General features: G+C 45.8%; 5 protein-coding genes across 8 annotated transcripts; 2 read left to right on the top strand and 3 right to left on the bottom strand.

Annotated features, from left to right (window-relative positions):
- Window positions 1–1,223: 1,223 nt before the first annotated feature.
- LOC6589903 (polyadenylate-binding protein) lies at window positions 1,224–6,464 on the bottom strand. 2 transcript variants are annotated; one of them, XM_002016351.2, is made up of 6 exons: window positions 6,333–6,464; window positions 5,596–5,780; window positions 3,175–3,647; window positions 2,076–3,105; window positions 1,698–2,007; window positions 1,224–1,633 (listed from the first exon to the last, which is right to left on the bottom strand). In XM_002016351.2, the coding sequence occupies exons 2-5, from the start codon at window positions 5,759–5,761 to the stop codon at window positions 1,754–1,756; spliced, it is 1,923 nt and encodes a 640-aa protein (XP_002016387.1). In that variant the 5' UTR covers window positions 5,762–5,780; window positions 6,333–6,464; the 3' UTR covers window positions 1,224–1,633; window positions 1,698–1,753. The 2 variants fall into 2 exon arrangements, with proteins under 2 accessions (XP_002016387.1, XP_026840700.1); XM_026984899.1 differs by lacking the exon at window positions 6,333–6,464 and adding an exon at window positions 5,850–5,871.
- A 1,034-nt stretch (window positions 6,465–7,498) lies between these two features.
- LOC6589902 (polycomb protein Pcl) lies at window positions 7,499–11,968 on the bottom strand. Its single transcript, XM_002016350.2, has 5 exons — window positions 11,944–11,968; window positions 10,146–11,685; window positions 9,906–10,078; window positions 8,752–9,832; window positions 7,499–8,680 (listed from the first exon to the last, which is right to left on the bottom strand). The coding sequence occupies exons 2-5, from the start codon at window positions 11,634–11,636 to the stop codon at window positions 8,300–8,302; spliced, it is 3,126 nt and encodes a 1,041-aa protein (XP_002016386.1). The 5' UTR covers window positions 11,637–11,685; window positions 11,944–11,968; the 3' UTR covers window positions 7,499–8,299.
- An 874-nt stretch (window positions 11,969–12,842) lies between these two features.
- On the top strand, window positions 12,843–16,997 carry LOC6589901 (heat shock factor protein). 3 transcript variants are annotated; one of them, XM_002016349.2, is made up of 8 exons: window positions 12,846–12,975; window positions 13,290–13,509; window positions 14,166–14,274; window positions 14,345–15,489; window positions 15,541–15,842; window positions 15,924–16,029; window positions 16,298–16,373; window positions 16,436–16,997. In XM_002016349.2, exons 2-8 carry the CDS (start codon window positions 13,306–13,308, stop codon window positions 16,591–16,593), a joined length of 2,100 nt encoding a protein of 699 aa, XP_002016385.1. In that variant the 5' UTR covers window positions 12,846–12,975; window positions 13,290–13,305; the 3' UTR covers window positions 16,594–16,997. The 3 variants fall into 3 exon arrangements, with proteins under 3 accessions (XP_026840703.1, XP_026840704.1, XP_002016385.1); XM_026984902.1 differs by having other exon boundaries at window positions 12,843–12,975; window positions 15,541–16,029; XM_026984903.1 differs by lacking the exons at window positions 15,541–15,842; window positions 15,924–16,029 and having other exon boundaries at window positions 12,843–12,975.
- A 142-nt stretch (window positions 16,998–17,139) lies between these two features.
- On the bottom strand, window positions 17,140–18,940 carry LOC6589900. Its single transcript, XM_002016348.2, has 3 exons — window positions 18,666–18,940; window positions 18,338–18,463; window positions 17,140–18,257 (listed from the first exon to the last, which is right to left on the bottom strand). The coding sequence occupies exons 1-3, from the start codon at window positions 18,736–18,738 to the stop codon at window positions 17,449–17,451; spliced, it is 1,008 nt and encodes a 335-aa protein (XP_002016384.2). The 5' UTR covers window positions 18,739–18,940; the 3' UTR covers window positions 17,140–17,448.
- Window positions 18,941–19,217: 277 nt separating this feature from the next.
- On the top strand, window positions 19,218–21,712 carry LOC6589899 (glycerol kinase). Its single transcript, XM_002016347.2, has 4 exons — window positions 19,218–19,497; window positions 19,590–19,718; window positions 19,786–21,151; window positions 21,219–21,712. Exons 1-4 carry the CDS (start codon window positions 19,420–19,422, stop codon window positions 21,434–21,436), a joined length of 1,791 nt encoding a protein of 596 aa, XP_002016383.1. The 5' UTR covers window positions 19,218–19,419; the 3' UTR covers window positions 21,437–21,712.
- Window positions 21,713–23,962: the final 2,250 nt, after the last annotated feature.

Below are 23,962 nucleotides of genomic sequence, written 5' to 3'. Positions count from 1 at the left end.
AGAGTTCCATCTCGCAATTTGGATTACTTCAATCTTCAGCAAATCTCTGAAATTACCTCCAGTTCGGATTTTTGGGTTTTTTTTATAGTTCGTTTTCCTTTCTTGTTCTTGTTCTTGGTTTTGTTGTTTGCGTTTTTTAAATATTTTGCATTTATTGCGTATAAATGTTTTTTGTATTTTGCAATTTTTTCAAAGATTTTTTGTTTTTAGTTTGTTTAATAAAAAAATATGAATTTCACATCCCCGACAGACACTTGGAGGCGTGGTGACCTATCTGTTTGCTTTAATATATCGTATGAATGGTGTAAAAACAGTATTTATTTATATTCAATAATCTTTTTTCTCGCTATAACAGAAGTCTGAACGCAATTAGGGACATTGGCGATCGCCTGGCCCGTTTTCGTTCGTTAAATATTTTTTGCAAATTGTAATAAAGGTGTGTGGTGTGGGTGGGGGGGTCCCCTTTTCTCGGATAAACACAAAATCCGGCTTGCAATGGATTTATTTTGCCTCTACTTCTACTTGTAGTCTCTTTCATCCCCATCAGTATGCTCTCCCTCCGTACGGGGGTTGCGCTTTAGCGCTTTTCTTGTTTATTTTTCTTTGTTTTTTGTTTCCGTATATGTTTTGTTTTAATATGTGTGTTTGTGTGTGTGTTGGTTTGTGTTTGTGTGTATATATATTTTCTTTTTTTGTGCTTTTACATAGTTTTGCAATTTTTTTGTTGGTTTTTCCACTTGTTTTATACGTGTCGCGTTCATTTTTCAACATATGTTCTCTCTTCTCTGCTGTTGGTATTTGTATTTTTCTATCTTTTTTAAAGTAGCAAAAACTTGACTCTCATATTCTTGCGGCTTGCGTTTTTCCCTTTTCTGCGCTTCTTTCTTTACATTTCTGTTCTGTTCTGCTCGCAGTTTTCTTTCACATTTTTTCGTTTTTTATTTTAACATTTTTTGCAATTTTTTTGTGTTGTTTTTCTTTACTTTTTTAAAAGTGTGTGTGGATCTCTCGCTTTGCTTCTTTCGCTTTTTCTAAACACAAAGCTTTTTTAAAGTTTTGATTTTTGATTGAGAAATAAAGAAAAAAATTACATTTCGCTTTCGTGTTGTTTTTGTTGTTGAAAAGTGTGGACGAAAAAAAAAGGTTTTGAAAAAGCTAGAAACTGGTCTGAATTTTCACACGTATCGTATCCGACTAGTCTTGCCACAATCTTTTAGCTTGAATTGTGTTTATTTTTCATTTATTTTTTTACGCATATACAGAATAAAATTGAAACAATTTAAGCAATGCCAAAAAATAAATGTTCAATTCGCATTTTGTTCTCTTTTCTTCTTCTTTGTTTTTCTATAAAATTGCAAAAATTGATTTGGGGGATATTCAAATCGATTTGCGGAATACGTGTTTCTTGCTTTTCTTCCTTTTTCTTCGTGTACTTGCGTAAATGCGTTCGAAATTAAATGATTCTTTTAAGTGGTTTCTGGGATTGAGAAAAAAGGCTGTAGCTCTTTGCGACGTTCCAGCCCATAAGTTGTTCTGTGTGTTCATTTTTTGTCCTTGGAAGCCGTGCATTCTTTGCACGAGAATTATTGAATGCGAATTGTTGTTGTTAATGAATTGAAAGTAAAGAGGAAAACTGCAAGAGAATGAAGTAACATTAGAAACCACGGCCCAAGGCTTTCAAATGCGGAAATACATACTTTTTTGGGTGTCGAGTGTTCTGTGTAAAATTTTCATCCGCTTTTGTGGCTCGAGCTTAGTTGGCGGGCTCGCTAACGCGATGCACCTGGAGCACGGCCACGGCTTCCTCCACCTTGGCCTTGAGGGCCTCCTTATCCTCCAACATGTGCAATAGCTCAGAGTTCTCAATCTCCAGCAACATGCCAGTGATCTTTCCGGCCAGGGCTGCGTGCATGCGCTCAATCATCGGGTACAGACGCTCGCCCAGGATCTGTTTCTGCTCCTGGGGATTGGCATTAGCCAACAATGAGGCAATGAGCTTCTCAGAGTCTGAAAGAAGTGAGAAAAGAAATAATAACGCGTGTCCACAAGCCTTTTGGTGCGTCTTTTCAACTTACTCTTGCCCTGCAACTGCTGCGGCATGGGCTGCGCCTGCTGCATCTGCTGCACAGGGGGATTGCGCATGTTCGATGTGTACTTGTAGCTGGGTGCACGCTGCTGGGCACCGCCAGCGATCTGGGCACCAGCGATTTGCAAGTTGGGGGCAGCAGCTGTCTGCTGGCCGGTGATGGCTCTGGCTCCAGTGTTGCGCATGTTGTTTGCAGCCGCGGCAGCAGCGGCGGCATGCGTGCCCTGCACCTGCTGTGGCTGGGCACCACGTGCACCGGCTGCAGCCGAACGGAACTGTGTGGGCACCGCTCCGGCTGCACCCTGGAAGCCTCCAGCAGCGGCGGCGGCAGCGCCGGCCTGCACGCTCTGCACGGTGGCAGCTGGACGCACCTGAGGAGCCCAGCGAGGGGCGTTACGCATTTGGGTGGTCATCTGGGGACCGAAGAAGCGCTGGCTCGGAGGTATGGTCGGAACAAAGAACCCGCCAGTGGTGTTGGGCTGGAACATCTGTCCAAGCTGCTGCATCCGCATGCCGGTCATGTGGCGCATGTACTGCGATGCGAGGTGAGCCTTGCGCTCCTCCTTCCTCTGGGCCAGGGCCACGTACAGAGGCTTGCTGCCGATGACGCGGCCATTCAGTTCTGTCACGGCGCATGTGGCCTCATTGGGTGAAATGAAGCAGACGAACCCGAAGCCCTTGGAGCGGCCCTCTTCGTCGGTCATGACCTTGGCCGAGGTAATTGTTCCATACATGGAGAAATCCTTGCGCAGACGCTCGTCATCAATTGTGTCGTCCAAGTTCTTGACATACAAGTTGACACCGAAGACAGAGTCGTGGCGCTTCTTCTTCAGCTCCTCAAACTTACGCTTGAGCTCCTGCTGGCGCTCAGCCTTTTTCTGTGCACGAGCCACATACAGGGACTTGCTCTCGCCCATATCCTTGCCGTTGAGAGCCTGAACGGCGGCTTCAGCAGCCTCTGTGGTTTCGTAGGCCACAAACCCGAAGCCCTTGCTCTTACCATCTTCCTTGGACATGACCTACAAGAGTTGAACAATAGAAATTGTATATGGTCCGGATCACCCGTTGCGCCGTTGCGAATCACTTACCTTGTAGCTAGTGATCTTGCCGTATGGCTCAAAGAATTCCTTGAGCTTCTCGTCATCAAAGTCTTCGGTGAAGTTCTTCACGTACACGTTGGTGAAGAGTTTGGCCTTCTCGCCCAGCTCCTTCTCGCGCTCCTTGCGGGGAATGAATTTACCCACGTACACCTTCTTGCCGTTGAGCAACATGCCGTTGACTCTGTCGATGGACGTGTTTGCTGCCTCCTCAGTCTCGAAATGGACAAAGCCATAGCCCTTGGAGTTACCCTTCTCATCGATGGCGACCTTGCAGCTCAGGATATTGCCGAAAGCAGAGAAAGTGTCGTAAATGGCTTTGTTGTCGATGCCCTTGTCCAAGTTCTTAATGAACACATTGCCAACACCTGAGCGGCGCAGGGAGGGATCGCGCTGAGACCACATTATGCGAATGGGTTTGTTGCGGATCAAGTCGAAATTCATTGTGTCCAGAGCACGTTCAGCTGCGAATGAAAAAGTGTGAAAAAACTTGAAATCGGTTTCAAAAATTAAAGGATATTATAAGTGACATTTAATGCTCTTGTGACTCTTCTACTTCTGCCCTGGCTATGCTCGAAGAGCAGCCTAGTGCATGGTAAGTAAAGCCTGGACTTTGATCTGGCAACTTTGAATCTTAGTCGGATCAACGATGAATGCTAGTTTGACCAACCAATGGGTAGAAGTTGCTATAGAGGACACAGGTGCTTCAAGATATTCTGAATGTAATGCTTCTACTTCTGTCGATGGCATGAGGACCCATCTACATGGTAAGTTGCATTCCTTTCTCTGGCAACTTTGAATCTTAGTCGGATCAACGATGAATGCTAGTTTGACCAACCAATGGGTAGAAGTTGCTATAGAGGACACAGGTGCTTCAAGATATTCTGAATGTAATGCTTCTACTTCTGTCGATGGCATGAGGACCCATCTACATGGTAAGTTGCATTCCTTTTTCTGGCAACTTTGAATCTTAGTCGGATCAACGATGAATGCTAGTTTGACCAACCAATGGGTAGAAGTTGCTATAGAGGACACAGGTGCTTCAAGATATTCTGAATGTAATGCTTCTACTTCTGTCGATGGCATGAGGACCCATCTACATGGTAAGTTTCATTCCTTTCTCTGGCAACTTTGAATCTTAGTCGGATCAACGATGAATGCTAGTTTGACCAACCAATGGGTAGAAGTTGCTATTTATTATTTATTTCGACCAACCCCAGCAATGCATTGACGCCTCGCCCTAACCTCATATTGGGAGTTCAGTAAACTGGATGGAATGCCCAAGCTTTCACAGAGCAGCGTAATCAGTCCCCCATCCACATGCCGGGCCGAACCGTCCCCCAGCCGTGTGCTTAATTCAATAAATATAATGTGAGCGCGGACAACACAGCCGAAACGAAGAAGCAGCAGCTATGCGCAGTGAAAGTTTGTTTTCTTATTGTTAAAACAAGATTTCCATAGGCGAAAGGCATGGAGCAAGGGGGAGGCGAGGATGGCGGCTTGGTTCAGTGACATGTCAAGAATTTGGAAGTGTTAATGAATTAAAGCGGAAAAGACATGAATGGGTACGTGCTATATGAAAGTGAAAGCAAAACAAAAATAAAACATCGTTATTCGGCAATCAAAGAAAGCATGCAGAAATGTAGCCATTGGAATATAACCTAAAACGATGGCGAGTCGAAATGGTTTAAACAATCAACACATGTTTATGGAAGAGCTCACACACATGCACGCGCGTTTATTTCACACACACCAACACGGAAAGATATTGACAATTGAGCGCATGGCTGTGTGCGTGAGTGTTTGTGCCGCTTGGAAACAACACAAAACAGCCAGAGAAAAAATCCGGACGAACGATGAAACACAATGAGGACTGGTGCGGGGTGGGGCTGTGATAAGCCCGCTGTGTGCTGTGTGGATCCATATTATGCCACACTCATTATTGCATATTTTCAGTATGGAGACTACGCTATTCAGAAGTTTCTAGTCGAATGGGTGATTTGATTGGCAAAAGCCAGCTGTTTTTGCCTCCCCTTTTCCACTTTCTTTCCATGTACAACAACACAAATGGAATTGACATGTTCACATATAGACACCCACACCCACACAAACATATACAGTTAGCAGGCGAAGAATCAGGGTTCAAGTTATGAAATATTTCATTTTTACTTTGAAACGTGGACTCCAATGTTCGTTTTCAAGAATTTTGGCATATAATCTATGTAAATTTTCAAAATGCTGAAACCCCTGTGCGGTGGCAGATATATACATATACGTCTCTTTGTGTGTGTGCAAAATTTGCACACGTGTTTTCTTTGTTTCGAGCGGGAGGGAGAACTACTGGATGCCTTCTGAGGGGTGCAGTGCAACTACGTGCACATTACTTTACTGCCTTTGTGGCGGATTACTCACCATCGGCTGGCTGCTGGAAATTCACGTAGGCATAACCCAATGAGCGACGGGTAATCACATCGCGGCAGACGCGTATGGACAGAACTGGACCTGCAGTCGAGAACTTTTCAAAAAGTCCAGCTTCGTTGATATCCTGGTGCAGATCACCGACGTATAGTGAGGCCATATTTGGTGATCGGGTCTACCTGTAATTTAAATAAATTATTTTACGTTTCACATATATATTTCTGTTTTTTTTTTCTTTAGGTTCGAACCGGATGGATTCGGCAAGGCAGGCAGAGAAATAGAAAGAAAAAAAAAGCGGCGTGGCTTTTGCTTTTCGGTTCGTCTTTCTGTCTGTGTGTATGTGTGGCAACTCTGACGCATGTGACAGTCGAACGGGTCGACATGGCAACACTGCATGTGCTTTGTTGTTGCTGGCCCTCTTCGTCTCTCGCACCAACACCAGCAAAGACACTCGCGTAGAAAAATTTCCACACACACAAACGCACAAGCACACAATTAGACACACGTTTTGCCTAGTCGAAAATATTAGATTTAGCTTAAATTTCAGCGAAATATTCGAACGTCACCACGGGGCTGGGCCCTTTCATGCTTTTCAGAGCCAAAAATCACGTTTTCACATCGCCATCTTGCGTCGACGTCGACGTTCATCGAGCCACATTTCACAAGAAAATTCCGCATTCTCTGTGCCCCTGCTTCACCCGTTTTCCGTCGTCTTCATTTCTCCTACTTACGCTTAAACACTTGCTCGAATTTTTTGCTACTTTTTACAATTTTTTTTGTTACTTTTTATGTTTTTAATTTTTTTTTTGTTTTTTAAGGTTTTTTTCTTCACAAAAAATATGTGATAAGCCGTGTGCTATAAGCGAATCCACGACCGCTCACGTAAACGGACTCTGACGACTCGACATTAGGGATGGTGACAGTTTATCGATACATATTGTGTGTGGATAATATATGCGATAGTTTACTGGATATTTTGTGGGATACATAATCCGTACTACTTTTGGAGCAAGCAGATACTATTTTTTCACGGTTTCACGTTAGCTTAGATCAGATATATCCACAATCGCATCCCTACATTTAGTTGGCGGTGTCAGAAACATCGGTGTCTTCGTAGCTGACGTAGGGCTGGTGCAATAGGAACCAGGGCTGACATAAACGGACTTCGTTGCAAAATTTCACGTTGAAATACCGCTTGGGGCGTCTCAGACCGCCCCGAATACGAATCCATTAAAACGCAGACCGATTGAGACAATAAAATCAACCGACATGACCAACAAATGTTTCAGACATTTGACGGGGTTATAGCCGTCACTTTTGTGTAGTTGCCATGTAGCAGAATGACGAATAAAAAATGTTTCTCGGACTATATGCGCATGCTCACTTTGATTTACTTTTCCTTCAATAAGTTTTCACGGCGGCCGCGCCGCTTGCTACGAAATATAAATTTAATTTAAAGAAACTTGGTGGCTTAACCGAATTCTGTCGAAGACTTCCACTTAGCTTAAATTTGTATGCTTATTTGGCGTTGTCTTAACATATTGGTGTACTCCTTGTTGAAAACTTACCTAATTCAGCGGTAACGGGAAATTAACACTTCACTTCGACAGAGTTTGCGTTTTTGAATTTTTTTTTTGTTTGTTTTTTTGATTGCCTTTTATATACGAAATTAACAAAAATCTAATAAAACGTCACTGAACGAATTCATAAATGAATATTTTTTTGTAGTTTTTCCGGCAATATGTTTTTTATGTTATTTCTTGGCAGCTACGCTCCGTGCTATCCTGTTGGGATACGAGTACCTAATGAAGTCTCCTAGCCAAAATTGACACGACGTCAACTAAAGTGTCAAAATATGGCCTATTGGGGTGGTTCTAAAAACGGAAGGATGATGAACAAGAAAGCATGCTCTTCGAAACATTTATTTGGGCACTATATACTTTAAAAATTTTCATATTTTGTTCCATTTTATTCTAATAATAATATAGGTCTGCAATGCGCAAATGCATGAGATTTAGTTTGCGTTCAACTCGATTTTGATTTCGTGTAGCTTTTAATACTTAAACCTTATGGGTATGTATGTATGTATTTCTTAGTCATGAAGTTTCGTCTAGTGTATGGATAGATTTATTAGGTAATTATATTATTACTAAATTTGTTTAATTTTGTATGGTATACCTCAAGTATTTTTTGTATGCATAACATGATTTGTGAGAGTGGTTTCTTTTTCCTTCCAACATATATTTTTCGAAAATATACACGGGCTAAACTGAATCGAATTCTAATTGAATATACATTATTTAATACGTTCTCTTTCAGCAAAGACTTTTACATTAGCTTCCAGTTAAATCTTCTAATACTGCGCCAATTTTGTGGTTAATTCATATTTTTCTTGTTGCAACAATTAACTGCCATTGCACAATAAAAACCTGTATTCAGTTGCGTGTTTTGCATTTTTCGCTTTAACATTGCATCGTTTTGAATGCTGATCCAATATTTTGAACATTCTTTAGCTATTTTGGCAGTGGATCGGTAATCAACTTTAAACAGTAACAAAAATAATGAATAATGAAAAATAATGAAAAAAAGCCAAAAGCTAGCAGCAAACATTCTCGTCTTAAAAAACTAAAAAAATAAAACCATAAAAAAATGATAATGATTATAGTCTAGAATGGATCTAAATCAAATGCCAATAGGTTTAGACTCCATTTGTCGTTGTCGCTGCATCTCCACCCCATTCCACAAGGTACTGAACCTGACCATTTCCCGTGCGGCGTTTGGCTCGGATGGCAAACGGTTCACCGGAATCAATGCGATTCATGGCGCCACCAAAGTACTTGTTCACAGACTTCTTTAGATCCAGTATCGAATGTCCATTGCCAGCACTGCTGCTTCCACTGGTTGCCGTCGAGCTGTTGGAATTTCTGCGACTCTCGATGGGAGAGCTGCGAGCGGACTTTTGCGGCCGTTGGCGCAGTAGACGGCCATGCGTAGGCTTTTCTGGCGGCGGCAGCGAATCTTTGGCATATAAGGGAAAGTATGGGCTGGATAAAGGATTGATGGTCGTCGTATTGATAATCTATATACAAAAAAAAACAACAAATTTTTTTGATTCAAGTATATCAGATTTCAATCGTTCTGGGCTCTTACCTCGACGGTTGTCATGCGGCGATTCCGACGCCTGCGCACCTCCTGGTTGGGGCCTATGGTTATATCTTTGGCACTCAGTCTTCGCTTTATGGTGCGCACGACGCGCGGCTGATCCATTCCGCCTCCCTTTAGCTTAAAAATTCTGTTGATGACGCCATCGACTCCAATGCCCGTTCCCGTTCCCAGCCCGAATGCCAGGCTGCTTTTCCCTTGTGATGATTTTTTCGGTGTGGCCATAAGAAACGGATTGTTGCGGCCTCGAAAATTTACTGGCGGCGGTATAATGAGGTCCAGGGAGCTGGTGCCCCGACTGCTGCTTGAATTCTCATCGGACGAAAGATCACAGTGGTTTCGGCTGCTGTCGTAGCGCCTAGACAAGTGGAAAGCCTTGCGTTTGCGGCTGCTCTTGGCGTTTGGTTGCGGTTGAATAGGTGCTGGCAACTTTCCATGGTCACCATCGTTGGCATTATCATCGGCTAGGTCGAGTGTGTCCACTTTATCGAGGTGCTTCTGCTGCAGCTCCTGCTCTTCAGGGGTTTTGTTGGCTTTCTTTTTGGCTTTCTCAATGATCTGCTTTATCGGTATCTCATCTTCGCTGGTATTGGCCGCCTCCTCCTCATCCGTACGGAACTCGTACACATCTTTGGACCCACTCTCACTCTCTTTCCCTGGCATTAGCAATATGTTGAACCTATTCACCAGAACCGCATCACAGACCTCCTCGTGCGGTTGCAGCCACACTTTTGGTGTCACGGGTGGCCCACTGTGCCGCAGGGCAAAAAAGCTTGGATCCCGCTTGAACTCACGTCCGCACACAAACCTCCCTGTGTGATCCTTCAACGTTTGCTTGATGCGTTCCATTAGTGCCGTCTCTGGCAGGGTCTTCCATTGCTCGGCTATGGGGAGCTTGTGGCGCTGCTCGAGGACGAATGGCAAGATGTCTAGCAGATGATGATACTTCTGATTATGATGCTTGCGCAGATTATAGAGCGCAATGTGGAGCATATCCACCCAGTCGATTTGAATGCGCCGCACATATTCCACGCCATCGTTGCACACCGTGCAGCAGAATACAAAAAATCTGCAAAAATAAAATTAAATTACCATTAGATGCTGGCTCTCAGTGAAACGAAAGTGAAAGGCGTTCTCCTTACGTGTCGCCCCGCAGCAGTTTTTCTTTAAAGTTCTGCATGCACTGAGTGTGGAACCAGTTCTGACATTTGCAACACTGCAGCATGTTGTGATTGAATTTTCCCGGCTTGCCGCAGTAGCAGTAGATTTGCTCCTCGTTGACCCGATGCTTCTCATCCCAGCTGAGTTTATCCGCCTGAGAAACGAACCAATAATAATCAATAATCCTGTGCAATAATCCGTACTCTGCATGATCTACTCACATGATAGGGCAACTGACGGCAAATCCCTGGTGGCTTCTTCGCTGTTTCATAATTCAATGGCTGTTGCATTTTCATGGGCTTCGCACATCGCTTGCAGCTCCAAATTCCACTGCCATGGGCTATTTCGGTGGTACAGCCACGATGGTAGCCCCGGCCGCAACGTTCGCAGATTTCAACGACATCCTGTTGGTCCAAGCGCTTGCAGGCCACACACATGGGTCCACTAACCGAGGCATTAGAATAATCCGAGCCACTACCGGCTCCTCCATCGCCACCTGATGAGCCGGCGCCCAGCTTCCGTAGCTTGTCCAACTCGTGCCACTGTTCCGATCTATCATCGAACCGGATTAGAAACTGATCGGGTTTTTTACCAACGATAGTTCCCAAATATAGTCTTCCATCGTCGCACTTAACGAATACATCCTCCTGTAGCGAGTAGCTAATAGCGGGGGGCGATGGCGTTGGAGGTGTCGGCGGCGCTGAGTTGGTGCTCTTGAAGCTCGGCTTCATTTGGCTCGACACTTTAAGCAGCGTCGGTATAGGTATGGGTATGGGTATGGGTGTGGATGTGGGTGGTGGTGGAGGCGAGGGCGAAGACTTTCCGGGAGAACTCATTGTCTCCGGTGTGGTTGGCGGCGTCTGAGGTGTCGTTGTGGTGGAGTCCGGTTCATCTATTACTATCACAGCGACAGTAGTTGTCGTCCCTCCACCAGAGCTGCTGCTGGAAACGGAACTGCTGCTACTGCTACTGCTATCGGCCGTACTGCTGTCAATGAGCGACAGGATAGACTGGGCCTTGTGCTGTATAGCTGGGATGATGGGTGAAGGCTGCTGGGCCGTGCCAAGAGATGTGGTGAGGTTGGTACTGGCGGCGTCTGCATAGTGATTGTTTATGCATATGTTGATGCGGTCATAGACCGCAGGCGGCTGGTTGTGTGACGAATGGACCACTTGCTCCCGGGGCAGCGGTGGGAGGTGTTTGCCAGTCACCAGGCCTTGATTCAGCTGCTTGGTGGACGTGGGTGCTCCAGCCTGGCGCGGTGTCAAGTAGTAGGATTGAACGGGTGATGATTTATTAAGACTGTACACACTGGGAGCAGTGGATATAATGCGTATGTTGTTAGCATTAAACGGGTTGGAATTGGAAGTGGATGAGCTGGCAGCCTGCTGCTTGGTCGGAGGGTTCTGCTGGCCATAGCTGTTGTTTATTTGTATGGTTCTGGGATGCGTTGGCTGCGTTGTGGTTGCATAATATCGCTTCGGTCTATTGGTAGGTCCGCAAGGGGCGATTCCCTGTGTGGATGGCAGGATTTGGTAAGTCATCCATTGGGGCTGCTGTACATGCTGGTGCTGCTGCGGCAAGTAGCTGTAGGTTGGAGCTGGGGTGGGAATTGGTGTGGGAGCTGTGAGTGGCGGCTGCTGCTGCTGCAAGTACGGCTGGGCAACATTTTGTGGTGTGTGCTCATGTTGCATGTGAAAATGGTTGTTCATCTTTGTTGTTGTGTGAGTTTTATGTGCGGATTATTGTGCGCAGTCTTTTCTGGAAAGGAAAAGAAGCATCCTTCGATTAGTACAGCCGGCTTTTAAATTTTCTTTCTCGTTTGATTAATTATCACCGGGCTCAGCTCAGCAATCTGGCGCCTTTTTCAATGAATTTGTTGTTGCTTTGCCCCAATACACGCTCACTCAAATTACACGTATAGAAGTCTAGAAGCGGGCCCTTTTGTATTCTGTCGTTCTACAATCGTATTTTTCCACACGCACGACGGGACACATTTTCAATGGCGATGTTACCCACCTTTCAGTGTGTTTCAACGCATGGATTAAATTAGCAATGCATTGAAATACATTCAGTTGTAGGTTTTAAGTATAGTTGTGCATGGTTCATCATTAATACACGCAAAAATGCACTAAAACAATCACTTGCTTCGGCAATTAAAAGAGTCAGCCATTTTTCAACATTTCCGACAAAGTAACGCAAAAAAACGCCAAACGCGTTAATGGTCTGTTTTTGGCTAAGGTTAAGGTTTCTTTGTAACCATGGCGTTTTTGATTTATTGAGAGTTGAGCTGTTTTAGTTTCGAAAATCGGATTCGTCAGCTATTTAAAATAGGTTGAGTTCTTTGGCACAATATGTTATTTTCGTTGCTTCATTTTGGCGCAATTCTTTCTGCTTTCTAGCATTCTAGCATTCGTGTGACTCAGCCACACTTATAGTCGCCGCCAAAAACGAATGAGATGAAAGAGTAAATCAATTTTAGCAATGCCGTATGTTTTTGAAAATAAACATTTTAACCCGCCCTTCGGTGCTGTAATAGTGATGTTTTTCCTTCGTGTAGAGTTTCAGAATCCTTCGCTCCGGCAGGTGGCTTCCAGTTTGCTGGATGGGATGTCCCCCGATACTGTAATCGGAGTGGTTACTCAGGTGTTGGGCAGCATTTAGACTGAATAAAGTCAGAACCAGAACCATTCCTTGCACAACATTCTTACAGACAAACAGTCTAGTTTCAAATAATTGTAAGCGCCAGAATATGCCAGGCGAGCCGATATGTCGGCTGACGTCTGAGCAGACGCCGTCGATTCGTATAAATAGCAGCTGTGCAAGTCTCGATAGGTATTTTTTTCTGACGAGCGATAGCGATAGACGCGAGACCAAACGAAGAAGAGAGAAAAAAATTTTATTTTCGTGAAATTCCATAAAAATTATAAGTACAAAGTTGAAAACATAGAAAATGTGGATATAGTTTGGACTAAAGTGTAAAAACACTAAAGACATTTTAAGAAACGATCAAACAGTGAGTGAATTGTTTAAAGCCAGAAAATTGTTAAGGTAGGTGTAGGCGGAGAGAAAGAAAGAGAACTTGAATTAAATGTGTGTGCAGGTTTAAGTTTGTATGACGCATTTGGCCATAATTGAAAATATCAAAGTTGCAACTTAACTTTCACATCAAATCGCATTTCGTCAATCGTGTCGTACCTGCCCCCACATGCAGACATATGATCATATCCATATATGCGCATGCAGCCACAAACACACACACACACGTAGCGCTAATGGGGCTGAACTGTGGACCAGAGTAGAGCGTGTTGAAAATTCATTGATTTAATTTGTTTCCCATTCGTTTTTCGGGTATTTATTTGCAGTTGTGGTAGTGACTATATGTCCAGGCGTTCATCTGTCAAAGCCGTGCAACACAGGCACGAGTCCAGTGAGGAGGAGGACGACGAAGAGGAGCGCTCTCCGCGTCGCAATATGCATTCATTTGGGGATTCGGGCATGGGCAGCGGTGTGCCCGCCTTTCTGGCCAAGCTGTGGCGCTTGGTAGACGACACCGAAACCAATCATTTGATTTTTTGGACGAAGGTAACGATTCAAAAGCCGCCATATTGTTTATTTACCTTGCTTTGCTTCTCTTTCCCCATTTACTCTTTTTTTTTTATTAGCATGGCGACAGAAACAACAACGAGTGCAGGTGCCTTACTCTGCTCTCTGCTCTCTGCGTTTTAGCTTTCTCTCTGTCGTCGTAGTTGTTGTTGTTGTTGCTGCTGCTGCTGCTGCTTACAGTATGCCTCTCTGCACGTATGCATTGTTGTTATGCGATTTGCATAGGCCACAGAAGTGCGTACGTGCGTGCCCTCTGAAAATTTTCCGCTCCTCGCCCGCTCCAGCTGTCAGTCGGGAATTTTCCCCCTCTACGGTGTTTTGACTTGGTCATTCTGTTTAGCAATTACATAGATAAGAGAAAATCCAATCGTTTCTCTTTCCAAAGAGTGCGACCTGATAACAGCCAGCGTCCCAATCAATCACTTGATGAAATATTTGCTCACATTATACATGCATATGCGTATGTACATTCACATGTGTGTGCTTATAATTAGATACTTATTTCTGTGACCACAAACATACATACATATGTACATGGGGCTTATCGCTAGTTTTGGACTTTTATTTGGCATACCGCAACTTTGTGTTTGATATCCACTTATCAGCATGACTTTCCGTATTACTTTCGATTCCAGGATGGCCACAGCTTCGTCATACAAAACCAGGCGCAATTCGCGAGGGAACTGCTGCCCCTCAACTACAAGCACAACAACATGGCCAGCTTTATCAGGCAGCTGAATATGTGTAAGTGCAAAGGACGCACAAGTGACAAGATGGGGATCTAAGCGGTTTTCCGTTTTGTTTTCCCGTACAGATGGATTCCACAAGATCACATCGATTGAGAATGGGGGCTTGCGATTCGATCGCGATGAGATCGAGTTCTCCCATCCGTTCTTCAAGCGCAACTCTGCCTATCTGCTGGACCAAATAAAACGAAAGATATCCAACAACAAGAATGTGGATGACAAGGCGGTGATGAAGCCGGAGGCTGTGTCCAAGATATTGAACGATGTGAAGGTTATGCAAGGTCGGCAGGACACCATGGACTCGCGCTTCTCGGCCATGAAGCAGGAGAATGAAGTGCTGTGGCGGGAGATCGCTAGTCTCCGGCAGAAGCATTCGAAACAGCAGCAGATAGTTAACAAATTGATACAGTTCCTCATTTCGATCGTGCAGCCATCAAGGAATATGTCGGGAGTGAAGCGGCACATGCAGCTTATGATCAATGACACGCCGGAAAACGCACGCGCGCGTACTACCAGCGAAACGGAGAGCGATGCGGGCAGTGGCCCAGTCATACATGAACTCAGCGAGGAGCTGCTCGACGAAGTGATGAATCCCAGCACCGGTCAATATGACCAGGAGAGCGTCTCTCCACAGTCCGTTGAGCGGCCACAGTCGATAAGCTTTGACTACTCCAATCAGAGCGTCGAGGACTTGCTCCGGACTAACAATGGAGCGGGAGGAGGTGCTGCCGGCGGCAGCCTGCTGCAAGTGGGGGCTGGAGCTGCCTCCCCTCTGGCCTCCAGCTTGAGTCATTCGCCGGCTGAACAAATCGCTTACACAGTGACTGAGCTCCCGGATGCTCATGTCCCGGAAGTCTCCAGCAGTCCTGTCTACACCGATGAGCATAATGTGCTTACGCCCCTGGTGCGTGAACAGCAGCGCGAGGAGGAGCGCAAGCGGCAGCAGCTCAAGGAGAAGAACAAACAGCGGCGGCAGACAGGGGATCAGATGCTCTCAGCCAGCGCCATTTCAGTCGATGAAGCGTCTGCCAAGACTGTGCGCACACGCTCCCAGCTTAAGACGAATTCTCAGGTCAATGTGATGCCGCAGCCTGTATTTATCAAGACAGAGCCCGAACCCGATTCCGGATTGCTAGACCTGATGAATGGCACTGACTCGGACATGTACAACGTGAACTTTATCACCGAAGATATGCCGTCAAACATATTTGAGGTGAGCTTTAACTTTTCTGCATTTTACACGCTTATTAATAACAAACTGCAGGACCCCTCAATGCTCTCAACTGATCTGGGAGAGGTTGACAAGCTGAATCAGCAGCAGACATTCGGCAAGTCCACAGTCAGCAGTGGAAAGTTTTCCAGCAACTTTGATGTACCGATAAGCGGCAGCAGCAACTCTCTGCTAGACGCCAATCAGGCATCCACATCGAAGGCAGCGGCGGCCACAAAGGCCACAGCATCAGGCACTGAGGGCGAGGCAGCAGCAATGGCTGTGGCCAAGTATGCTGGCGAAAACAGTGATGTTCGGGAGGGGAGCAATGGTCCTCTGATGAGGATTAATTCAGTGTTAGTAGCTGAGAAGCCTTTATTAGTCCCCAGAGCGATAGACAATAATCTAGAGGCCATTTCCCCTTCTTACTGTTGCAGTGACGATGTCCACGGGCATTTGGATAATGTGCAAGATGAGCTAGAGACCCTCAAGGATTTGCTGCGTGGCGATGGCGTCTCCATCGATCAGAACATGCTCTTGGGTGTAAGTTAATTTTCCCTCCGTTTCATTTACTTGGGCTGCCAGAGAACGTGTCCGTTTGTCCGAAGTGCATTTTATAACATACGTTCTATTTCTATACGATTCTATACGATTAGGCTCTTGCCAGGACGTCCATTTTGCAGCTGACCGAAGACGACCAGTTGATAAAGGTCAGCGCAAGCGTCCGGCACTTAATAAGCCCACTAATTTATCGAATATATGTCTAAGAAACAATCATTGAACTAACCTCATTTATTTATGCATATTGCAGCTCTTCAATGACTCGGAACTTCTGGACACCTATGGCCTATCGTTTCCCACTGATAGCATAAGCGGTGAAAAGAAAGGTAAGCTGAGAAAATGCTCAATTCGTTCAACCGTAAACTGAATTCGATTTCAATTATTGCAGCTTCGAGTGGCTCGGAAATGATGGCCTACCAGCCCAGCCCGTACGACCTTTCCGACATACTTGACACTGACGATAATGAAAAGAGCCAGGAGCCCATCAGTCGTCAGTTGTTTCAGACGCAAAGTTCCGTATTGAACACACCGCGTCACGATTTTTAAACGTAGAATTTAGAGAAGACTTGAAGCAGCTATTACACGGATGCTCATAAAGTGAACAAAAAAGTTGTTTTAAGTTTTCTATGTGTTGATTATCTCTTATACCCATTAGTTGATCTATATTTGTTAATCATATTAATATTCATTTCATTCATGTCTGTGTATGTATGTGCCTTTTGCACTATATATTAAATATATAGCCCTAACCTTAAGCCTAATCCTAACCCCGAACCCAATCTAGTTGTATAGACTAAAAGAAGAACCAGTTAATATTTACGATAATCAATTTTTTAATCGGTGAAAAGTGTGAGAGCCACCCACACCCACGTGGGTCTCTCTTGTAGGTAAATTTTCGCTAAACGAAGATTAACCAAATTAAATGTTACTCTGATTTGTATACAAAGGTATAAGAGCATCATCTTTTTTTGTAGTTTATACGCTTTACATACACTACTTTTAAATATTTGAATAATAAAATACATACTACTCTGTGCTGACTCCACGCGAGCAGCAAATGAAATCTGAGGCATTAAAGCATAGAGATGGGGATGGGGGCATGTCATCTTCTGGCATGATTTGTGCACACTTTATTTGGGATTTCTGTTGATACAACTTAACAGATACGGACTTATCAGGCTGCCTCTTGGTAATAAATATATAAATACAAGTTAACTTAAGCTTATACCTAGAAACGCAGACAGACGCAGCAAGTACAAATGCTATGTAAATGGATTAATACATAGGTGTATAGTCTAGTGTGTAAAAAAAGTGTGTGTATAATCGATTGTATGCCTCAAATCAAATGTTGTACGTATTGCATATGGATTAGAGAGATCGCCGTTCGCAGGCAGTAGTCCCTTAGGACTCGTCCTTGTACTTGGCGTCCTTTAGAATGTTTGCGAACTCGAATTTGACCCGTTCCCGCTCCGACCTGGGCATGCTGCGCAGAGTATCCACCAGTGAGAGGCAATAAAGCTCAATGGGGTCATTGATGGGCGCCAGGCTAGGCAGAGGGGCGACCATGGCCTTACGTTTGGCTGCATTCCCCATAATATCGCTGGCCGCCGGTCGTCTTGTGGCTCCTGACTTGTATATGGGCTCAATGGTAACTTCTCCATTCGAGAGGGAGCTGTTCTTGATGTCCTGCTGTTGCTGTTGCTGCCTTTGCTCGTCCTGTTCATACCCATTGCCCATGACAACCATTGGTGTGAGGAGGGGCGAGGAGGCTGGTGAGCTATAGTGGGTGTTGTTGCGACTATTATTGCTGCTGCTATTGGTGCCATTCAAGCCCCCCTCAATGGAAACCTCCATCTTTGGCTCCATGAGCTGCAGCTCGGGTACGATTTCATTGTCGTCGCTATTCGATCCGTCCTCACTGTTGTCCAGCTCAATGATATCATAGTTGCAGGACGCATCGACCGTCAAGTGCTCCGGATCGGGATAAAGAAAGCTGTTGCTGTCGTTGTCACTGCTCCCATTATTGGTGGGCGCCGCAAATGTCTGGTTTTTCTTTACATTGTATGTTTGGGCGGTGTTCTGGAGAAATGACAGATCCTCCGTGAAGCGTCGCTTTCGCACATTCGGATTTACTTGGCCGGTCTCAATGGCCTTGATCTCCTGCAGATAGTTGTAGCGTATGTTTTTCCATTTGGTCTGCAGGAAGCGTGCTGTGGGGTGGGAAGACAAGGGGTGGTGGGTGGATGAGTACTACGGCTTGCGGGGGGCCGTTCGCATAAAAATTACTCACAGGAGGTGCCCAGTTCGTTGGCAATGCGATCCCATATGTCGACTCTCACAGGATTGCGGCGATAGTGCGGATGGCTGACGTCGTAGATGGCTGGATTGGCGCGGACCAGTTTTATCAAGCGATCGTCTGTGGGTTGTTTTTGTGGGAAAAATCGTTAAAATCCGTCAATCAGTCATTTCTGCTTTCTACGTTTCTTCGCAAGCAACCCCTAAGCGCGGAAGACGCGGCCGGGCAGGACAATCGTCCTGTCCTTCATTGGGGGTTGGTTTGATTCTGCAGCGCGTCTCTCTCTGTATTGTGTATTGGCAAATCCATAAATGAAACTCACCGAATTCTGGTCCTGTGGTCTCACGTTCAGCATAATAGCGTTGCATTTTGTGTTCCAGCTTTGTACTTATCATAATACTCAGTAGAGTATCTTTTAATTCAATCCGATTGTTTTCTTCTTCCTCGCTGTGGTGACGGTCACTAACTCAAATTGCTGCCATAGGCTGTGGTTCTTCTCAATTTTCCGAAATGGTCTGAGCGACGACTCCAAAGCGTTATTTTGTTGTGCACAATTAACCGTTTGACAGCGCTGCGTTTATTTCGTCTCTCTGTTTTTCGGTTTTGTCTTACGCGCTCTGCGCAGTCTCACATTGACAGGCCTGCCAACTTGATCTGCTTGGTGGTAAAACCTGGGGCGCTGCCACCCTAGCCAAGTTTTTGAATTACAATCGAAGTAGCGTTTTCCAATCGTGTACAAGGCACATTAACCCATTGTCGACCAGTGGGCATTCAAATACACTCCACGAAAATAGTGAAAATTTAAGTTCAGGTGAACTTCAAGTTCAAGTTTTTTTAAGCAAAGATAAAGGATAGGCAATTTAACTCAAGTTGTTTAAATGAAGGGGGCTTAAGAGGGCTAAGTTCGTTCCTCTGTCAGCTGTCGTCATAAACCGCCCTTCGCCAAACGCTCTCGGGCTTAATTTGATTCGTTCCGAAAAGCAACAACACAAACACGGCTTGAGCATTTTCCACCGCTCGCGCGCCTATTACCAAACAGCACGTGTGTGTGCCACACACAGCATAGGTAACAAAATATGAGCAACGGCAGATATGGCAGATTTGGAGCACTCATTGGCATTGCGTACGTGAGCGTCACCCACTGCAGATTTCTGGTAAGCCAAAAACGCACTCGTAACACGCACACACACACGCGTGAGTGTCTGACTGTGTGGGTAGACAGCTGACTCAATATCTATTTCCATAGATTTACTCGACAAAAAACGCCGAAGTCTTGGCCTGCCATGAGCTGAAGCTGCGGCAGATCGTCCACCAGGCCGGCTGGCTGGAATATGACCCATCGGAGATCTGGAAATACATGCAGGAGTGCATTGAGGTAGCGTATCGGGGACTCTTGCACCAGTTATATCATCAGAAACTAACCCAAACAAATAACTTCGTAGTCGGCGTACAAGAACTTGGTGACACTGGAAATCGATCCGCATGACATCATCGCCGTGGGAATTGTCAATCAGCGGGGAACGTCCGTGTTGTGGAACAAGTACACTGGCCAGCCGCTGCACAATGCCATTGGTTGGTCGGACAGTCGCAGCACCCCAGTCCTGAGAAGGGTCCTGCACAACGTGAAGCAGAATGTGGATTATGTGAGGGAACGCACTGGGCTCCCGTTGAGTGGTTGCTTCAGTGCCTTGAAGATTCGTTGGCTGATGGAGAATATTCCGGCTGTGGGAGGTGCTATAAATGAGGACAAGTGCCTTTTCGGCACTCTGGACTCCTGGTTGTTGTGGAACCTAACCGGTGGCGTCCAGGCGGGAGTTCACTCGACGGACATAACCAATGCGCACTACACTTCGCTAATGAACCTGTCTACACAGCAGTGGGATGCAAAGCTGTGCCGATTCTTTAATCTGCCCATAGAAATACTGCCACAGATACGTTCCAATTCCGAAATATATGGCTACGTGCTAGACGGACCGTTGTTGGGAGTCCCTATAGCAGGGGTAATTGGCGAGCAGCCTGCCTGTTTGATGGGCCAACTGTGTATTAAGGCCGGCCAGAATGTCTGCACCCTGGATGACAGCTGCTTTGTCCTACTCCACACGGGCACAGAAAAGTTTGAATCAGAGAATGGACTGATCACAGGAATAGCGCACCAGCTGGGACCCCGAGCGCGCACCAACTACAGCCTTGAGGGAGCCATTTCCAATGCCGGATCCACAGTAAATTGGCTACGCGAAAAGCTGCGCATCAATACCGAGATTAACTCCAACGACAATGTAGTGGAATCACTTAATACCTTTATCGGCGACAGCTCAATGATTTCCTCCACCTGCTCATCCTCCATGCTCAATGCTGAATGCGGTCTGGCGGCCAAACGGTCAGAGATTACCCTTGTTCCAGCCTTTCATGGTCTGTATGCGCCCTATTGGCGCTATGATGCTCGGGGCATAATTCTGGGCCTCTCCAGTCAGACTACGGCGGAGAACATCACCCAGGCTGCCTACGAGGCGACCGGCTTCCAGATCTACGAAGTTCTCGAGGCTTTCAAGCGGGACACTCCCAACTGGGATCACGCGTGCATGAATCCGGTGCTTACTTTCGGCGGCGAGTACGCAGAAGACACACACCTGGTCCAATTCATAGCGGATATCATGGGCTACATGCTGGAACGGCCACATACCGCCTCGCCAGCTGGTCTGGGAGCTATGATGGCGGCCGGCGTGACCATGGGCGTGGTATCCCTAGAATATGCGACAAAGATGTATGCTCCACCGACGGACGTCTTCTCTCCCACCACCACACCGAACCGTAAGTGCAGGCGACAAGAGTACTGTTGCATAGCTATAATGGAACTAATTTGTATTTTATTTCGCAGGTCGAGAGGTGCTCTACAGGCGCTGGGACTACGCAGTAAAGAGGTGCCTGCACTGGAACAACTTCGAGACATACGAGGCAGACATCGAGCTGTTCTCGCAGCGCGAACGTGATCCCAATCTAGCCATACGGCGATCAATACCTGGCAGCATATTCATGGTCACATCGTTTGGTCTTCTCCTGCTGGCCAGGTACCTGCACAACAATCCTCTGACCTAATGCGCAACGGAGGAGCCGCGGAAGCAGCTATCGTGTGCAATTCTAGTCAACCAAACATGTTCTGCATGCGCATTCAAAATTAGTTGCTTAGTTTAGCATTTAGTCGTTCATAGTTAATGCTTTCTTATGTATATACTCTCGTATCATTTTTCTACTTTGCCTGATTCGTAGATCAAATTTTTGTGATTTACCTTATACACAAAAACTACACAACTTTAATGGAAACGTTCATTAACTTGTGTATACTAATAGTGTGCCGATCTGTTAAATTATTCAGTTTAGCGTATTTATGCAAACGATTTGTATTATTTAAAAAACTAAAGACAAATCTTAATGCTGTGAAGAGATGTAGACACAAAAAGACACGTACGTATCTATTAAACTGAGTAAAACAAAAAGAATGTAGAAAACCAGCCGTCGAGAATGCATTTTCAAGTGGCCATTGGACCAGAGGCCGTGGGTGAAGCATATCCCTGCTCTCGGATAAAAGTGGCCAGTGTTTGCTGGCTCCTGTTCCGCTGCTGAGATCCATTTGCCAGTTAATTAGCTGTCAGGTATACTCGACGGAGGAACGCATTCATTACCTGCCCTGCATGTGGATGCCATGCCTCAGTTACCCGTTCCACGCCATACAGAAATGCACGCTTAAGTTATTGCGCTTATTGTTGACACGCGAATGGCTGGCAGAGCCCGGAGGCCAGAGCATCTCGCCTCATGAAGAACCAGCAGTGCCCATGCATAGTCCCAGCAGCCAATGTGCACTTGAACGCGCTTCTCTGGCCTGTACGGAGGGAGGAGTCGCTGCTGGGAGCACCCTCAACTGTTGTCTTTGCTGGCCATGGGAGTCGAGTGAGAGGCACTCTTTCAAATGAGTTTTTATGCGCGAGCGTTTGCCAAATGCGCTACTGAAAGATGAACGCGGCCTATCAGTGAGCTTCAAACCTGAGTAAATAACTTGTACTGTTTCACACACTGATCACTCAATTCGAAAATGAACTGATGATTTATCGAACAAATTAACTCTTAAGAATGTAATAGCTGAACAAGTTCAATTAAAATCCTAATAATAATTGCTCGCATTCACCGCTAAAGTGACCGTCTTTATACCCTTCAAAGGGTAGGTCATCAGAGCTGTCGGGCAAACCGATAAATATGAATCTCAGTCGCGTATCCGTATATCCTGGTCCACAGTCTGAAAATTGGTTTGCATTTGAAGACAAAAAACGTCAACGAAGCGCAGTAAAATGTGAAATTTGTGCAAACATTGACTCCCCTGCCTTCTTCCTCGCCCTTAGACGAAACTCTCCTTGGTAGGAGTTCGTGGGGGAGGCGTGGCATGGTCCAAGACGTAAGTAAACTTTGCACGTAGTCAATTTAAATAAATTAACACGGTGTTGGTTGTGTGTGTGTGTGTGTGTGTGTGTGTGTGTTGTGTGTGTAAGGGCGAGAGATAAGGAAATGAGGGGGGGAAGAGTAAGCTTATCGGGGAACCACTCCTCCCTCCCTTCCACCCTCTGGCTTGATGGGTTATTTGACTTCGTTCCTGCTGCGTCCCATTGTGTCCCACTGCGTCCCACTGTGCTGCAATATGCCAAAATACGAACTAAAATTTGACATGGCCACGTAGCCAGGACGATTCCCTGTGCCGGGGGGTATCAATGTCCTCCTGAACGGGTGGGTTTTTGGCTGTTGTGCGGTTTCCCCCGTTTCGAATGCATTCTCGCCCAAAAAGGGGGTGTGCTGTGGAAGGAGCGGGCTGCCAGAACGCATAAATCCTCAAGTTTATGGCATCAATAAATGTCGAGGCGAAATAATGATTTCGTCAAGTTCCCCGGTCATTGTGCTTCCTCCCCCTTGGCGCTGGAACTTTTTCTGCTATCGATGTTGCATTCAACTGTACCACGGGGGTTGCTCTCTCGAGGATCTGCCAAACTAGGCAGATCTTTGTTAGAACCTCTCATGTTTCGTGGCTTTCATTCCATTAAATTTTGGGCGTGTCGACGCCCACACAAAAAAAGGGGAAACGAAAGGATTGAAAGGCTTCACACATTCAGCGCGCAATTTATTTATTGAGCGAAATTTCCTTGGAGGTTTTATGGCCAAAACTCATCTGCATATGCGCCCAAGTGCCAGGAGCAGGAGCAGGAACAGGAGCAGAAGCGGCAGGAGGAGCATTCAATGGCTTGACAGAAGGCTGGTGGCTCTTTATCAGCTGCTCCAGGTCCTGCTCCGGTTGTTCCCAGCTCCTGCCACTGACAGAAAGTTTTACGCACTTTTTTTACGAGCCTCCGGCTCTCTCCTCCCCCGTTCGCATGGCAGGCCGTCATAAAAATGTCGTAAATTCGCCGGAGCGAAAGTTTTTGTTGAGCTCGAAAGCCCGGACTCGGCCCGGTTGCCTCGGTTGCCATCGTAAAAACCTTAATTAATTTTCTAATCAACATTTTGCCTGCATGTAAATCGTCTGATTTGCCGAGTGGAGTCCGTTTCGGGACTCTACCGCTTATGTGTAGCATAATTTGAGGCGTC

The sequence above is a fragment of the Drosophila persimilis genome, unplaced genomic scaffold (assembly GCF_003286085.1).
Source record: "Drosophila persimilis strain 14011-0111.01,24,50 unplaced genomic scaffold, DperRS2 tig00000002-arrow-pilon, whole genome shotgun sequence".
Classification (NCBI taxonomy): Eukaryota; Metazoa; Arthropoda; class Insecta; order Diptera; family Drosophilidae; genus Drosophila; species Drosophila persimilis.
Note: the sequence above shows the minus strand (reverse complement) of the source record. Positions and strands in the feature narration are given on the sequence as shown.